The 19,042-nt window shown below is 43.8% G+C and overlaps 1 protein-coding gene across 1 annotated transcript in view; it reads right to left on the bottom strand.

The window, feature by feature from the left end:
• Positions 1-3,834: 3,834 nt before the first annotated feature.
• Positions 3,835-19,042, bottom strand: part of LOC139230156 (mitogen-activated protein kinase 4-like) — a 59,113-nt gene continuing 43,905 nt past the window's right edge. The window contains exons 2-5 of the mRNA XM_070862002.1: positions 18,064-18,208; positions 16,130-16,291; positions 8,389-8,590; positions 3,835-4,516 (exon numbers count right to left, since the gene is read on the bottom strand). Coding sequence (XP_070718103.1) covers positions 3,835-4,516; positions 8,389-8,590; positions 16,130-16,291; positions 18,064-18,208 — 1,191 coding nt within the window. The remainder of the gene's footprint in view (positions 4,517-8,388; positions 8,591-16,129; positions 16,292-18,063; positions 18,209-19,042) is intronic.

Genomic DNA, 19,042 nt, shown 5'->3' with positions numbered 1-19,042 from the left:
CCTGGAGCACTATGTATAATTCTGGTCACCATATGAGAAAGACATCAGATAGTGGAGAGGGTGCAGCAAAGAACAACTAAATTGGTATTTGGGTTACGGTGTCTGAGTTATGCAGAGAAACTGCAGAAGCTGGGAATGTTTATACTGAAGAAGGAATCTAGATGTAATCTTACAGAGGTATTCAAGACAAGGTAAACATTAATACGTTTAGCAGATTCTACAACAATAAAGCATAGCCTTAAACTTAGAAGAGGGAGGTTGAAGAGACAATTAGACTTAACTACACAGAGAGTGGTGAATGTATGGAATGGGCTGCCACAAGAGGCAGTGGGGGCTAAATGTATTCTCAAATTCGAGAGACTTGGATAACTACTTGGAGATAAATATTTGATACAGGGGTATGGGATGTGCATATTGCCAGACTCTGGGACTGGCCAGATGGGCCACAGTGGTCCTTTTGGTCTTGTACATTCCTATGTTGTTGCTATGATATGTCACCTCACCTGTCATTGAAGTTAGTAAACAGACCAATGTTCAATTTAATGGAATCCAATTTAATGGCATCCAAACTGAGCCCATTAAACTCAAAAAATCAACAGTAAAATTCAACTGAGCTCCTAATTTTTAAAATCTTTCCTGTGTGTTTTTTATATGTAGGAAATCTAAATCTAAAATGTGCAGATTTAGCATTGGCATCTTAAGATGTTCACGTTGGATTGTCCCATAGTCATGTTTATCTCAAGTTGGCTTTTTAAATAAGGAAAGGTTTTTTTTGAGGTACAACAGTAATAAACATAGAGTTATCCCAGACTCCTACAGAAACATTTCTGTTTTCGAATCAATCTATCTGGTGGCTGTCCTGTGTAATGGTGCCAATTTGAGCCTAATTATAATCACTCTTAAGTTAGGGACTTCAGCCCAGTGGAAACATGAATTCTGACTCATTTCACTAAGATTCTTGAGACCGTCCAGAGAGAACGAGAAAGAGAGAGACTTTTTGCTAGGGATTTAATTCAGGCCCCAAAGCTAAAAGAACTATGCATTGCTCCATTGCAGCACTCTGTCATTAAGTAATATCTGTACTCAGCATCCCACTGTGAGCAATTTACAGCAGCCAAAGGATAACAATCAGGAATGGGTAAGAGATGCACCTGTGAACATGCTTACAGGTTTGTGGAGCTGTCATTAACCGATCCAGGCAGCAGGCGGTCGAGGGGATCGTTCATCCCAACTGCCTGCCTCTCTTCTGCAGTTACGTTTGAGCCAGGGTGTCCCTGGAGATGGAGCATGCGGCCTTCCACGAGAGGTGGGTACCGGAGGGACTGGAGTGCATCATCACCCCCGGCAACCAAATTTTAATTTGACTGTTTAATGTCCAAAGTTTAATTTGTTAGTTTGTCGGTTCTAGTGCCCCTTTTAAGGGGGCACTTGATTTATAGTTTAATTAAAGTAGTTGTGGAGCTGTTGCACTGTGAATGGCTCAGCCAGTCAGGTGATGTTCACGACACTCAATAAAACGCGAGTTAATTGAGTCTAGCGTTCTCCACGATGAGGCGCGCTGTTGTGAACCTGATGGATGAACTGGTAGGGTTTGCTTTGCTAATAAACCAGCTAGTTCTTTGCATCAAATGTGTAGCTGTGAATTCTTAAGCAAAGAACCCATGAAGCAAATACACAATGTGGAACCTTCATTGGTTATCCTTTACCTAGCCTAGGGACACTGAGGCAAATTTTAGTGCCCCATTGCTGCCCTGTTTCAGATTGGCTAACTCAGCAGAACTAAGAGCTGGAAGCTGGGACTTTCCTGGCTCATATGGCTCAGAGGCACAGTGTGCCCTTGATGGGCTCGAGCGACATATTTACTTTTTCCATGTCAATTTTCTCCACTCTCCTTATTTCTTGAATGCATTGTCTCCTTGCAGATATACAGCTCAATGAGCACCAGTCACCTTCCAGTCTCGCCCAAATGGCCACAGGAGAGCCAAGAATATTATTTCAAACAATTCCACTGTTCAGCATTCACCGATGAAGCTGCTCTCATAGTTTATGATGTCAACTGAATGTGGTACTTCTCTATAATACACTTCTGCTGCTGTGGCTAATGCAGCATTATGGATTTATTCTGTCAGCGGCAGCGTTATTTTCATTCCTCAGTGGTTTGGTAGTCACCTGCACTGGTATTAAAACCATATTGATCGGCAAGTGCTTATTGCATAACTGGCAGCAAACACCGCATTTAGGATCTGAATCAAAAATCGCTTGATGTGTTTTCAACAGTTTAGCAGATTCAGCATTTTTTTTTAAAACTAATGAAAGTCTCCTTTATCTGCGGGCTAAGGTTCCTGTGCAAATTCAGTGAGACCAATTTCAATGCAATTCCTTGTGGGTGCAGGCCCAAAGTACAAAACTGCCTGTTATTTTGTACTGACTGGCATTCTCACTTAGGGAGGTCACAAAAACCGTAGGTGCAGACACTGGAAAATGGTACAGTCCTGTAGGATTTTCTGAGATTGTAACGAAGGCACATTATTTGGGCAGAACAGAGGGAGCTTTATTTTGCATCTGGCCTGTACTAAATTTGATAAGGGAATGTTTAATAGTGGCACAAGTGGAGAAAGTGTTTCATTCCCCAGCAATAAATATTCAGCTTAAGAAATGAGCAAATTCACCTCAAAAAAATAGAAATTTAATTCAACCAACAAAAAAAATCATTCTGCCCATGAAAAGATGGTAATAACAGTTTCACACCAACAGGTGGTGCAACAGCCCAGTGCTCTGCAATGACATCACAACACCACCACACAGTGGACTAGAATTTAACTTGTGGGCTGCCGATTGGCTGCCTGATCGGGCCTCCTGTCAATTTAGAGGGCTGAGACCCTACTATCTCCCTGATGAGCTGCTGATGCAAAAAAGGCGCTCTAAGGCAGCCTGCCAGGTGCCACTCTGGTCGCCTAAAAAGTAGGCCCAGGGCAGGGGGTTGCAGTCATGGAAGGGGGAAGCCCTGGACGGCAGCAACCCACATTGTACATATGGAGCCCGGAGCACCTCTTCGCCCGCAAAAATAATTTTGACACTTACTTAAAAGGGCCTCTTCTGTTGACTCAGAGGAGCGTCCACAATCAATGCCCTGCCCAGTACGCAGTCAAAATCACATCAAAGTCCTATTATAGGCCCCGCTTCTGCTGGGTGGAGGGAGTAAAATCTAACGTAATGATTGGAATTAACCCATGATCTCCGATATGCCGTTGGAGGAATCAGAGGTTAGTTCGGTGGCTCCAACAGGGAAAGTGGCAAATATGGAAGGTTCACTCTCGGCTAGCTCCACATACTAATTCAGAACAACATTGGCAGAATTGGACAGACCAAGGGGACAGGGAACCAAATAGAAAAATTTCAAATAACGTTTTTTTAAATAAAAATTTATACCATGACTGTGTGTTACTGGTCCTAATTCACATGTGAACCGGAAATATAACTCACTCATACATGCATCACTTAAGAATCATTGGTCTTTCAGGCAGGGAAATTAAAACTAATAACACATTGTGACAAGTTCAATGTCTGAGAATACACAAAAAAATGCAAGTTTTGACTTGTTTTCTGAAATACTGTTATCGTCTTCAAAAGGTTAACGTTATCAGTGTTTACTACAGCTACCTTCCAAACCACTGGAGCACTGATTCTGGGCTGCAACAGATTAACTAAACTTCCCCCAAGACTTAATTTTCCAGGTTAACAAACCCTTAGGTTAACCTGCTTGTTTTGCAATTGGTGATACTCCATTTTACACATTGGAACTCCTATCCAGCTCTTCTAAGGACTGCCAATTTTTTACCACCTCTCCTTTTCATTTACTTCTGCCTGGACAATTTCATTGGTATGTTCTGGCATGCACGTGCCATTCAAATCATTCAATTTACTATCAGCTTGCTCTTCTTGCTTCCCGCAAAGCTTCAAGGCTCTGGATATGAAGACGTCAAAATCAAATAGGGAGCCCCCTCCATTTGATATTTCCGAAGATGCTTGGGTGCGAGGGGATGATGGCTGACTCCTTTCCTGGATATTTGGCAGTGAGCTGGAGCAATCGATTTTCAAAGGGCTCCCGTTCTTACAGTCCGAAACCTTCAAAAGGAGGTCGGATTTCCCTTCGTCCAGCGAGACGGCCACACAGGAAGCAGTTGCTGTCCTTTTCCTGTGCGATAAATCCAGAATGAGCTTAGGCTCCGAGTAATGATGGGGCTTGTTGTCCCTCCACAGTAGTCTATCCAGATAGGAGGGTGACCCGATTTTATAGTCGCAAGATCGTCCATAGTCCATTTCACACATCCGATCCATGGAGGTGTGGGACTGCTCCAGGATGCGCTCAGAGCTGCTCTGCGAATATTTGCGAGGGTCGATCTGCACGTCCTCTGCAACAGCTTTGGACGCGGCACGAGGATCACGCTGAGCTTCATCCATGTCACCGTATTTGTCTCGGAGCCATTCCAAGTCAGAAGAGAGGCTGTCGTGAAATCTGCAACAAAATTGTTGGTTGTGAAATTGTCAAAGACAAAAAGCAGTAGTAACATCCAGCTTATTGAGTCAGAACATGTCTTAACCCCGTAATGTCTTACAAAAAGCAGAGGCACTTTTGCTACAGCTTCTTTTGGGCTTTTTGGTAAAGTTTAGCCTACCCATTTTAGCTAATTTTCTCTAATTAGGTTAGGGATACACATCAGCTGATTTCACTGATTGTCGGCTATGGGGAGTTCCACAACGCAGCCTGTGGCGGAGTAGGAAACAACTGACTGCAACTTTAAGATTTCTATGTTTATCTGCGCATGCGCTAAATCCTGAAGCTATGGTCAGTTTCAGAGGGATACTGACAGCAAATGCTCACAATTTGCCGATGAACATAAGAACATAAGAAATAGGAGCAGGAGTAGGCCATTTGGCCCCTCGAGCCTGCTCCGCCATTTAATAAGATCATGGCTGATCTGATCATGGACTCAGCTCCACTTCCCTGCCCGTTCCCCATAACCCTTTATTCCCTTTTCGCTCAAAAATCTGTCTATCTCCACCTTAAATATATTCAATGACTCAACCTCCACAGCTCTCTGGGGCAGAGAATTCCAGATTTACAACCCTCTGAGAGAAGAAATTCCTCCTCATCTCAGTTTTAAATGGGCTGCCCCTTATTCTGAGACTATATCCCCTAGTTTTAGTTTCCCCTATGAGTGAAACTATCCTCTCTGCATCCACCTTGTCAAGCCCCCTCATTATCTTATATGTTTCGATAAGATCACCTCTCATTCTTCTGAACTCCAATGTATAGAAGCCCAACCTACTCAACCTATCTTCATATGACAACCCCCTCATCTCTGGAAACAAGCTAGTGAACCTTCTCTGAACAGCCTCCAATGCAAGTACATCCTTCCTTAAATACGGAGACCAAAATTGTATGCAGTACTCTAGGTGTGGCCTCATCAATGCCCTGTACAGTTGTAGCAGGACTTCTCTGCTTTTATACTCCATCCCCCTTTACAATAAAGGCCAACATTCCATTTGCCTTCCTGATCACTTGCAGTACCTGCATACTAACTTTCACATTCACAGTTCGCCATCATTACCACCACAAAATCATACATCTGCCTGTATATCCGGTCAGTACAACTTGACACGGGCAGCCGATTGTTGTCATATTTTTGTCACATTCTTTTAGTATCAACTTTTTCCCATTATAAATCCCTATGACCATGTTAATAATGGGTTTTCCCATGAAAATTCATCACTCGGACTACATAATCTGACTACTGTGTTTCCACAAATCACTCAAAATCCTTTCTAAAAAGATCCTGTTCTGACCCATCACACAAGTACTTTGAAGTAGAAATCAGAAATGGGAACCCCGGATGATTTTTCTCCTTCCAGCCTAGGGGTGCTGAGACCCATTGTCTGGTTTTGAATAGATAGTGAGATAAGAGGCAGCACAGTTCATTTTGGTCACTACAACAACAACTTGTATTTATATAGCACCTTTAACATAGTAAAATGTCCCAAGGCACTTCACAGTAGTGTTATAAAACAAAATTTGACACCAAGCCACATAAGAAGAAACTGGGGCAGACAAAGAGGTGGGGTTTAAGAAGCATCTTAAAGGAGGAGAGAGTTAGAATGGTGGAGAGGTTTAGGGAGGGAATTCCAGAGCTTAGAGTCCAGGCAGCTGAAGGCACAGCCACCAATGGTTGAGTGATTATAATCAGGGATGCTCAAGAGGGCAGAATTATAAAAGCGCAGATATCATGGGGCGGTTGTGGGGCTGGAGGAGATTACTGAGATAGGGAGGGGCGAGGCCATGGAGGGATTTGAACACAAGGATGAGAATTTTAAAATTGAGGCGCTGCTTAACCGGGAGCCAATGTAGATCAGTGAGCACAGGGGTGATGGGTGAACGGGACTTGGTGCGAGTTAGGACAACACGGCAGCTGAGTTTTGGATGACCTCAAGGTTATGTAGGATAGAACGTGGGAGGCCAGCCAGGAGTGCGTTGGAATAGTCAAGACAGAGGGTAGCAAAGGCATGGATGAGGTTTCAGCAGCGGATGAGCTGAGGCAGGGGCAGAGATGGGTGATGTTACAGAGGTGGAACTAGGCAGTCTTAGTTATGGCACGAAAATGTTGTCATAAGCTAATTTCAGGGTTAAATATAACACTAGAATTATAAGATGAGGATTTGTGTCCATGAAGCCCTAGATAGTCAATTAGTGATTTCTACTTTGCTGTTATGTGATAGGCAGTACTTTCCCATAGGGGAAGGATGGTCTCCCAAGGCCACTTGTGTTGGCAAAGGCTTCTCAGCTAAAGACAATGTGCGATACGGTGGGACCACAGAGCAGAAAAGGACTGAAAATACATATCGTAACAGATTTAAAATACAAAAAGAGGCATTGTAAAAGATAGTACCAGAGCAGATAAAGTGCCTACTCCGGAGTAAAACATTTCCTGGAATGATTAGGAACAGCTTATTCTGAAAACTGCTGCCAGATGCCAGCATGTTGACTGTCTGGGAAGGCTTGCACTGCAGCTAATGTGGCAGTTGTCAATATGTGGCTCTCTCTGTTTTTATTTTGCTCAGAATGCTGCAATCGTTTTCATGTTACTGCAGTTGTACATTTTACTTACATGCCCAGCGAGTGCAAAATTATATTGATATAATTGTACATATTAGTGTATAGCAGTGCAAGTGTGCTTTACAATCTTTAAATCCTAGTTTTCATTCAAATTATCCTATAAAGAAACAATTTGTTGCACCACTTACAATCACTTTTGCTAGGAAATGATGGTGCTTTGCTGCAAAAGAAGGTACCTTGTGAGATAATTTATGCCAACATTGTCCCTTCAAATGCTACTTCAGTGAACATCATCTTTATATTAAAGGTTATGCTGGCTTCCATTAACAGCTTGGCATGAATATCACACTGCAACTGTGACATTGGTTTCGCATTTATGCATTTTATCTCCTGTTTCCCCTTGTTGGTCTCCCCAGCTCCATCCAAGGCAAGCAATCTATTCCCACTTTCTATGCTGAAAGTGTGGACATACGAAATTTACTGGCAGGAAATGAGTATGTGGTCCATCAAGCCTGCCCCACAATTATGATTGCCAGTGAATCACGACTAACACTTCCTCCCTCTCCTTCCCTTCCCCACCTCTCCTCCACACCCTCTCCTTGCCCCCACAGCTGACTTTCATTGGTGTACAGTTCGACAGATGCAGGTAGCCTTCTGTTAACTTGCTCAAATGGTAATTTAATATTTGTGAGTGTCTGTGAGGGGCATGGTGGCAGGGCCTGAACTTGCCTTCATGTAATATCCACACATGGAATTTCCAGCAGGAGTTACTGAATAGCAGTTTGAAGTAGGAAGTCTAGCTAATTCCTTTATAGTTTTCTCCTCCTTATTTCAGAGGATGTTGAGGCTGCCTGGTTGCAACCTGGAATTCAGCATAGACTGGGGATTGAATCTGAGGGTTTCTATGATCCGTAAGGCTCAGTACAACATCAAGATGTATCCCAATAAGCCATTGGGAGAACTTTTCAGTACCATTACTGATCTAGCCAGTAGAAGCTACAAGAGAGCAGCTCAGGGTCTCCCATCCTTTGGGTTTCCCATCTTTCAGTTTCCCTTCTCCCTGTGGGGGCATACTGACACTAGTTGCCGACTTCTTCTGAGACTGAGAACTGTTTGTGCAGAGAGTTAAAGGTTTAAATATCAGTCCTATCATCCAATTAAAGCATGATCTGACGCGGGCAATGGTAAATTCTATGGAAAGAATAGTCTCTTAAATATCAGATTCATCTGATAGTACAAATTGCAGAACATAATTCATATTACTCATTATGTAATACCTCTCCCAGTTGGACATTTGGCCCTGACTCGCTTCCATCAACAGAATGTCATCTATCTCATCTTCGATCCTGAAAGGATGCTGAGAAATCGGTTCATCTTGCGGGCAGGAGTAAGGGCTCATAAAGAGATGTGCTAGGCCTTCCTCAGCAGTTAGTCGATCCATAGAATTAAATGTCAAAATCTTTTCCAGGAAATCAATAGCTGTGGCAAGCAGATAATATTGGTTACTTTTACAAACATTGTAATTGGTTGTCTCAACACAATTTCCCTTCCCTCAGCTTCTACACTGATACCAGTGACAAGCAGAACTCATCTGTTCACTGTGCAAGTAATGTTTGCTCCATATTTGAATCTATTTTCATTGGTTGAGTAAAAATGCTCTAACTTATGCTCTGGCTGCTCAGTAGAGAAGCTGTGTGATGGATTTTAAGTATGATTTGTTTTGACATGCGCGGATCCCTCAACATCACAAAAACAGATTAGCTGGTCATTATCACATTTTTTGTGGGAGCTTGCTGTGTGCAAATTGGCTGCCGGGTTTCCTACATTACAACAGTGACTAAAAGTACTTAACTGGCTGTAAAGCATATTTTGACATTCGATGGCCGTGAAAGGCGCAATAGAAATGCAAGTCAATCTTTTTTTTCTTTCTCTGCATTATACACATGATTATTTTTTGAAGAAATGGCAAATAAAGGAAAATATACAACTTTATAGAAATAACTCACATTCATAAAGCAGCAACCAATGAACTACTTCTAAAGTGCAGTCAACGTGGTTATGCAACAAAAGAGGTAGTCATGTTGCACACAACAAATTTCTACAAACGGCAGTGAGATATTGACCAGTTAATTTGGTTTTGGCTCAGGTCGGGTTACCAGGCTCTTCAGTCTGATGGGATCACTTGAACAGGCAGGCATGGGCTCAGTTCAACGTCTCAGCTGAAAAACAAGGGGTGGGGGGGAAATTTGTCCCATTTTACAGCCCTGTTAGCGCCTGTGGGGGGCGCTAACGGGGCATAATGGCATTTTTTCCTGGGGGAGGGGGGGCGCTACTTCCTCCCGGGAAATTGCCCCGGAGGTTTGGAGGGCGCTGTCCCGGCAGCACCGTGCCCCGCAATTAGTGCCCTGGGCCACCGCGCAGCCGACGATGACGTTATCGTGTGTGCACCGACCCCTCGCCACTCCGCGCTGACCTCTTAATGCCCCTGGGGAAATTGCCCCATGGGCGGCGAAGCTGGCGTGAGCAGGCGCCAACGCAAGCCAAATATCCACCGCCAGGGCAAATCTTAAAAGGGAGCCCTTTAGTGCCAAGGCCACCATCATGATTTGTCAGTCGACTCTTGGGTCGGCCTGACAATGGCAACCCTCGCGCCAACCGGGCCGCCATCGTGCAGCCCGGCATTCTGTTTTGGATTCTGGGCTGCTGGCCTGGTCTATCGCGTCCCTGGTGGCCCAGTGGTGGCCATCAAAAGGCCAGCAAAGTGCTTAGGGGCCCTCCCCTTTAAAGGAAAGGGAGGAGCCTTGTAGCACATACGCGGAGCATCCGTGCAGCGCTGGACTCAGTGCGCGCTACCGCTCTGGGAGCACCCCTCAAAGGAATCGGAGCACCGGAGATAGCGCTGCACTTCCGTTGAGGGGTGTACTGCCCAATTCCGTTGAGGGGTGTACTGCCCTTCATTATCTTGAAAACCTCTATCAAATCACCCGGAACCTTCTGAGCTATAATTTAAAAAAGGCTTAATTTCTCAAGTCCATATTCACTGGTAATATCCTAGTGAATCTACAGTGCACCTTTTCCATTGCTTTTATATTCTTCTGATAACAAAGAACCCAAAACACACTTCTCCAACAGCAGCCTAATTAAGGTTCTTTTTGTCATGTATGTATGCTTGGGGTTACTAGCCACCAGATGGCGCCACTGATGGAAGTCCTGGCCCCAGATGGTTCCCGCCCCCAATCGGGGCGAAGGGCAATTTCTAGCACCACCTCAGTACATCACTGAAGTGTCAAGCTAGATTATATACTGAATCCCTGGAGTGGGTCTTGAACAAATATTCTTCCAATTTAGAGGCAACAGTGCTGCCATGGAACAAGGTTGACACTGTGAAAGGGGTAAATTGGAGTTCAAAACCAAATAAGAGGTGAAATATTGTAGCTCTAATAAATTGTAACAGGGAGGAGGGAAAAGAAGGAAATTAGGACAGTAAAAGTGTTTGGCCATGACAGCTTTCCTCCACAGTTGGTGCTGCTGCTCGTAACTGTTTATAGAATCCTAGAATGCTGCAGCACAGCAATAGATCATTCTCCCCATCAAATCTGCATGAGCCACCTGGTCTAATAATACTCTTCTCTCACTCCCCATATACCCTTCAAGCAGCTAGCTAATTCCTTTTAAAAGTACAGGTACTTATGGATTCTGCTTCAGCAAATGTTTGTGCCAGAGAATGTTGTATACACTCTCTATGCAAAGATTTTGTTTCTAATCTCCCTTTTATTTCTTTTTGTCTTCTCTCAATTTAAAATGTTTGCCCCTAGATCCCTGCTTATCAACCAAAAGAAACAGTATATCACTATTTCCCTTAAAATAACCCTTCATTATCTTGAAAACCTCTATCAAATCACCCGGAACCTTCTGAGCTATAATTTAAAAAAGGCTTAATTTCTCAAGTCCATATTCACTGGTAATATCCTAGTGAATCTACAGTGCACCTTTTCCATTGCTTTTATATTCTTCTGATAACAAAGAACCCAAAACACACTTCTCCAACAGCAGCCTAATTAAGGTTCTTTTTGTCATGTATGTATGCTTGGGGTTACTAGCCACCAGATGGCGCCACTGATGGAGGTCATTGAGCTGTACGCAAGTATGTGCGGCCCAGGTATAAATGGCAAGCCATCACTTTGGGCCCCAATAAAGCAGAGCCAGGTTCGTACCTGTGTTAGTTTACAGTATTCAGTCTATTGAGTTATTACATACATAACACTTTTCAATGTCAGCTCCTTGCTTTTGTGTATCCTGCCTCTCGATACAAAACTAAGGATTCCAGTTGCCTTTTGAACATCCTTTCTACTTGTGCTGGCACCCTTTAATGACCTATATATCTGTTCATATTAACAGATTCTCCTCCAAGGACATAAGAACAAAAGAAATAGGAGCAGGAGTAGGCCATACGGCTCCTCGAGCCTGCTCCACCATTCAATAAGATCATGGCTGACCTTCGACCTCAACTCCACTTTCCTGCCCTATCCCCATATCCTTTGATTCCCCTAGAGTCCAAAACTCTATCTATCTTAGCCGTCACTGTACTCAAAGGCTCGCCATCCACAGCCCTATGGGGCAGAGAACCTTCTGAGTGAAGAAATTCCGCATCTCAGTCTTAAATGGCTGATCCTGAGTCTTATCCTGAGACTATGCCTCCTAGTTCTAGACTCTCCAGCCAGGGGAAAGCCCCTCAGAATCTTGTATGTTTCAATGAGATCACCTCTCATTCTTCTAAACTCCAAAGAGTATAGGCCCAATCTATTGAATCTCTCCTCATTGGACAACCCTCTCATCTCAGGAATCAATCTAGTGAACCTTTGTTGCACCGCCTCAAAGGCAAGTATATCCTTCCTTAGCATCTCTGGGTGAATCCTTCATAGAGGGTCCTCTCCACCCTCTGCTCCACCAGTGCCACTTTCAGCCACTATGCTCCTGTGCTCTGGAAGTCCCTACTTTTGTCTCTCCACCTTGACACCTACCTCTCTTCAGAAAATCTCTTCCACCTTGCCTTTAACTCTCCTGCCTCCCGCCCCCCCACCCCCCAAGCTCGCCTTCTCTTCTCTTTCTCTCTTCTTCTCAATGTTAAGCACTTTAAGACGGATGTGAGGTTGCTACTGTTGACTCTGCTGCCTGGTCATATTAAACATATTTATGTAAATGCAAGTTGGTCATTTTTTTTTTTCTCTTTCCTTCCTTTGGATAACTGAGGTGAACCTTGTTTACTCATTTTTCAGTCCAGCTTGCTGATTTGATATTAATATTGTTACCTTTGAACTGCTTGCAAATGAGGTGTGATTTTTTTTTAAATTTAGAGATTTCATTAGTGCAGCCTTTTAATTCATGATTAATCAGAAGAGGTGTTTGCTCGTGATGGGAAAAAATTAACTGATGTCCATTTAGGTTATTAATGTGATCTGTTTCTGTGTTATCAAATTAATTCATGCTAATTAATTCAAATTAATTGGGAATGGTAGCATAGTGGTTATGTTACTGGACTAGTAATAATCTGGCGACATAAGTTCAAATCAAACCATCGGAGCTGGGAAATTTAAATTCAGTTAATTCATTAAATCAATCTGGAATAAAAAGCTAGTATTAGTAATGGTGACTATGGGCTCAATTTTCCCCAGGAGTTGCTCTGTTTTTTTGGGAGTAGGCTGCTTTTTCTGGCCTAACTTAAAAATCCCCAGTTTTTTCCCCAATCAATCTGCACCAGCGTAATTCACTTAATTACATTTTTTTAGGTCCGTTTTTTTTTTCTCAAAAGGGGGCGTTACCAGCCCTCTGCGCCAGTTCTGGCCATTTAGGCAACTTTGGCCAGCTAATAGTTACTCCATTTCTACTTAGGCCAGTGTATTTGGCCACTTGAGAAAACCCTTGCGGAGAGTTAAAGAAATCGGCGCAGGTAAGGAAATCGGCGCAGGTAAGGAAATCGGCGCAGGTAAGGAAATCGGCGCAGGTAAGGAAATCGGCGCAGGTAAGTGCAGCAGATGCCCGGACAGCAGCAGCAGGAAAGGTAAGAGAGAGAGGAGTAGGGAGAGATGGGGGGAGAACGAGAGAGGTGGGGGGAGGGAGAGGGGATGGGGAGAGGGAGAGGGGGAGGGGAGAGGAGGTGGGGGGAAGCCTTTGACCAGGAGGGAGGAGACCACTCGGCCTGGGCTAGGGGCGGGGGAACAGACTGGGAGGCCACTCAGCCAGGGCTAGGGGCAGGCAGGAGAACTGACAGAACTCACTGGCAGGCAGGAGAACTCACAGGTTACCATGGCAGCCTGATCTTTTTGGTGCAGATCAAGGCTCCACCCCCCTCGGGTTAGGCCACGCCAAAATGAAGAGATCCGAAGGGGAAACTTGCACCACTTTTTTTGGAGTACTTGGGCCACAAAAAATCGGGCGTAACTCTTCAAGTATGCCAAAAAAAAGCTTTGGGGAAAATTGAGTCCCATGAAACTACTGGATTGTCGTAAAAACCCATCTGATTCACTTAATGTCCTATAGGGAAGGAAATCTGCCATCCTTACCCGGTCTGGCCTATATGAGACTGCAGACCCACAGCAACGTGGTTGACTCTTAACTGCCGCTCTGAAATGGCCTAGCGACCCACTCAATTGTCAAGAAGGTGTCTCACCACCACCACCTTCTCAAGGGCAACTAGGGATGGGAAATAAATGCTGACCTTGCCTGTGATGCCCACATCCCATGAATGAATAAAGAAAAAAAATGCTGCGGCACAGTTCCTACAATAACAAAACACTGCACATAATAACAACAATCTGGACGTGTGTCTGTCAGGGAAGATTCTATTGTGTTATTAATGCAGAACATGCATTACTGGCCTGTATTGGCAGTCCTCCAGCTGCCAGAATAAAATGGCGGATCTTACATTAAGTGCTGGCTTGGCCCCTGGACCAGAGTAAAATTCCTGATGTGGTTTTGGAGTCTCATTTATATTGCAACACTGCCTATAAAGGCAAGGTTCCAATATAAATGGAGTACTAATGCATTCAAAGTACTTACATTTCAATTAAAGTGATGTGCCGCCCTCCCGTGCTGACAAAATACTGCTACTGGTCTTACCAAGCAGCCAATGGTAACTCTAAGTATGTGAAATACATCCACTTTGAAACTTTTCTCTACATTATATGTCGATAAGCTATTTTATCATGGAAGGAGCGGTTATGGCCACATCCCGTTGATGACTACATTTCTTTTCAAAAATAGATCTTTGTTAGTCCTATTGCATGCTAGCCCACTTATGACAACCATAAGGCCACAAGTTTCCCAGGAATCTCGGCCTGCTTTTAGAAATGACCTTTCTGCCAATAAGTGCTGGGGAAAAGCCTGAACTGTGACACTGCTTACTGATTCCTTTTAATTCAAGAGTGATATCTGTTTGCCTTTGTCAACATTTGTTGAAGGTAAGCGAGTACCTCAGGTGTACAAAGACAGCAGTAACAGAAAAGTCAAGGAACCCGAAATGAATCATTAATATGAAGCTGAAAATGAGCACTGCAGTCTGCTTTGCGCCCCCGTTATTTGTTGATGTATTAGGGGTGGGAATTCTGAATTGCCGGTTGCCCATTTCTCACCCGAGGAAAATCAGCGGACAGAAAAAACAATTTTTTCAGTGCTATTTCCTTTTTTACAATTATCCTTTCTAATTGCTCCAGTTCTTGTACCCTTTCATTACCACACACTTTGTAAAACGCAAGGCAAAATCTGCTGAGCATTTCCAGCATTTTCTGTTTATAAGACAAAATACTCATTTTGTGTCTCCACCATTCCTTAATTCTCTGCAAGATTTCCTTTTTAAAAAAATCTCAGAATCAGGCCTACATTTACTTTAACTATTCTTTGACTTTTTATGTGTTTTGCAGCAGTTTTTATTGTATTTTCTCCTCTTCCCCTACACTACCCACTGCAGTAGATGTTCTGTTGTACTTTCGCTGAGAGGTCAGGTATACGGCCTACCCCATGGCTTCTGTCATTGCTTGTCTTGGTGCATGAAGCCCAGAGGAGATGACACAAAGCCCCTTCTCTATATACATCATTGCCACAGATATTAGCTCCACCAGGGCTGACTTATGAGGATAGGTTGAGTAGGTTGGGCCTATACACATTGGAGTTCAGAAGAATGAGAGGTGATCTTATAGAAACTTGTAAGATAATGAGGGGGCTCGACATGGTGGATGCAGAGAGGCTATTTCCACTCACAGGGGAAACTAAAACTAGGGAAATAGTCTTAGACTAAGGGGTCACCCATTTAAAACTGAAATGAGGAAAAATTTCTTCTCTCAGTGGGTTGTAAATCTGTGGAATTCTCTGTCCCAGAGAGCTGTGGAGGCTGGGTCATTGAATATATTTAAGGCGGAGATAGACAGATTTTTGAGCGATAAGAGAGTAAAGGGTTATGGAGAGCAGGCAGGGAAGTGGAGCAGAGTCCATGATCAGATCAGCCATGATCTTATTGAATGGCAGAGCAGGCTCGAGGGGCTAAATGGCCTACTCTTGCTCCTATTTCTTATGTTCTTATGTGGTGCCATTGCTGTGACATAGATAAGGTGACATTATTGTCGACTGAGGTTTTTAAATCTTCACAAGTAGCAGTGCGTTGGTAGCACTGAGAACAATTTTATTTGACCATAGGCATGCTGAGTGTTTTTCGCATTTCCTCAGCTGTTCATGAGGTCCACAGCCAGAAAATATAAGTTAAGATGTGTAAGCTTGCACAGGAACCGTTGTTTCTCGGTAAGTACTCGGTAAGAAATTAATCTCGCAATGTAAATAGGGCAGATTCCATAGCACCAGGAGCCTCATCGCATTGCACAAACACTTCATGTAGAAGTGCTTCTTCAGTAGAAAGGAGGGAGCAGTATGCAATCGTTTCTCTTACTCATTCCTTGTGGCGAAGCTCTTGAGCCCTGAAGACATCTCGCACACAAAACAATGATCACACTTTATTTCCTATGTCTGATTTACCTTCTGCATTTCCTTCAGGAAGTAGGTTCCTCAGTGGTTTTGATACCTCCCACTTTGGGCTGATGTATGCGGGCATAACACGGAGCAGCTCCTGTTTGTCCTCCTCTCGGAGAACAGGAATTGTTTTCAGAATCAACTGCATCTGTTCCAGCTCATGAGCACCTAGGAAGAAAAAGAAAGATGGAGTGGAGGAAAGCACACCATGTATAAGTTAGTTCACTCTATTCTTTGTCACAGGCCATGTACAGTTCAAAATTTAAACTGCTCGGATAATTTAGTGTATTGGATTGTAGCCAGGATTCCTCAGACTGTGAATTTCATCTCAGGGAGCTGTCAGAGGATTATAGTCACAGAAAAGAGGCCACACTGGTTCACCGAAGCTCCTTCCAGAAAAGCAACTAGACACCCCTGCCCAGTCTGGCCCACATGAGACTCTTGTCCCACAATAATTGTTCACTTATAATGCCCTCTGAAGTGGTCTAGGAAGCCACTCAGTTGTAAACAATTATTACTGAACAGAATCAAAAGGGAAATAACAGACTGACCTGCTGGTAATGACAAAGGCATCAGATCAACACAAGACTCAGGCAATCCTGAAAAATCCTCCTTTCTAACTGGTCCCCGCAGACTACTCAAGCAATAGCCTGACATAGTTGTAGTCAGAGAGTAATATTTAGGATCCAGCCTTCCAGACTCCTTCATCATCATCCCTGATTGTGACCTGACTAACCAAGATAGTGATTATACAGCCAGATGGACTCCAGACCAGTGTTCTCCCCAAGGTGCTCGGCCGATCGCGAGGTCCCAGCCGCTCACCAGCTGTTCTGCTGGAAGAGATGCGGTGCAGCAAATCTAAAGGGCCCCTGCAGGGAGAAAAAAATTAGAGGGAACATTGCTCCAGACTCCATGAAGCCTCATGGCTTCAGGTCAAAGAATGCCAAGGAAACCTTCAGCTGATCGCCACCTATCAATCCCATTCAATTGACAAACAGTCTTCCTTCATGTGGAACATCACTTGGATGAAGCACTGAGACCACAGAAATGTACTCTGGCGGGGGGACTTCAACATTCACCATCAAACATGGCTTGGTAACACCACCAGTCACTGAGCGAGCAGAATCCTGAAAGACATTGCTGCCAGACTGGGCCCTTGTCAGGTGATGTAGGAACCAACATGAGGGAGTAAGCTACCAAAACCTCATTCTCACCAACCTACCTCCCACAGACTCGTCTTCCACAATAGCATTGGTGGACTTGTGCGCATTAGGTCCGTGCAGCAGAGCTGGTCTCCAGTTGTCTTGGGTAATCCTTGCCATTGGACCAAGACCTAGCTCTGTCAAGCTGGTGTGCAACAGCCACCCCACATTAAAAAAAATCCACCCACAGGCATCTTCCACCCTTCAGGATGTAGTTCGGGTCCTTCATTGAAACACCTGTGAACTCATCCATTTTTTTGGTGTGGAAGCAAGTCATCCTCGTTTCAAGGGACCGCCGATGATGATGATGATGGTGGATGTGAGAATTGTATTGTCCCATTGAAAACAAAGCCTTGTTTTTACAGTGAGGGCACTCTCCATCTATGTAGTGTGGCATTACCACCATGTTAAGTGGGATATTACTAAGGACATTTCTAGTAGCCCAAATGGTCATCCATCAGGTGCTGTGGGCCATCACCAGCAGCAGACTTTTATATCTGTAACCTCATCGTCTAAATTATCCCTCTCTCCTCCATCACCATCAAGCCATTTTGTCCTGGTACTCCACAGTGAAACAAGTTAATAGAACTATGATGCATATGAAAAGAATCACAGAAAAATCACTCTTTTTCTTCACTTTTAACCTTTATCCCTGTCTCGTGCACTAGCAATGCTATCCTGCATGTTTGTAAGACAATAGTTGATAAGTAGCAAATCGAAGACCAGGAACTTACTTACCAGCAAACAGCATCTTTCCAGTCAGCATTTCTGTCAATATACACCCAGCAGCCCACATGTCAATAGCTTTGGTGTAGTTGTTGGGCGACAGAAGGAGGCGAGGAGATCGATACCATTTGGTCACTAAACCTTCAGAAAGATGACCCTGGACAATGAAAAGCAAAAAACCCGATATTGAATAATATAATGGTGGTGAAATTGCGGTCGGCAGCACAGGTACAGAATACGCCACCAACCTCCGAAAGAGTTCGCTCTTACCCGGTGCGGGGCCCCACATGTCAACTTGTTGTCAGACATGGCAGAATTGTGTGCAGCATAGTGCATCACGGAGCGCAGGAGCGTAAAGCTCTGAGTTACCTGATGCATCCAACTCACTGAGAATGGTAAGGGGCTTGATTCCTTCAGAGTTTAAGGAAACGTCTCTGTTTTCCTAAGGGCTAGCAGTTCATTTGTACATTTCTTAATCCTGAGCAGGTAATATTGACATTGATTGAATATCTAGATTTGTTTGCAAACTTTTTCAGGAAGAATACAATGGCACTTTTTGAGGGAAGGGAAAAGACTTGAATTCTCCACCAGATCCACAATAACATCACTAATTATCTAAACTTTTATATTCGGGTATAACATATTGTAACAAGGTTGCCCTCTACCTTATCCCTCTACATAAAATGACATTATTTTGTTTCTTTAGAGAAAGTAATCAATGATTCAAATTACATCTTGAAACAAGTACATAACATTCCAACAGTTTTTTAAAATTGAGACATCCTATTAATTCCTCAACTTTTCTGTTTTTTGGGGGGTTGGTGAGAGGTGAAGACATGAATAGGTAGGGAGCAGGTTATTTTCAGAAACTTGGGGCTAGACGTTCCACTAGGTGGCTAAGGCCCCAAAAAATGGGCCTTATTCCAGCGATGTGTGATGTATCGCCCATGCTGATTGCCAGCATAAGGCCCATTTTATTTTTTGCGATTTT

The sequence above is a fragment of the Pristiophorus japonicus genome, chromosome 2, assembly GCF_044704955.1.
Source record: "Pristiophorus japonicus isolate sPriJap1 chromosome 2, sPriJap1.hap1, whole genome shotgun sequence".
Classification (NCBI taxonomy): Eukaryota; Metazoa; Chordata; class Chondrichthyes; family Pristiophoridae; genus Pristiophorus; species Pristiophorus japonicus.
This window is presented reverse-complemented; position numbering and strand designations above follow the sequence as displayed.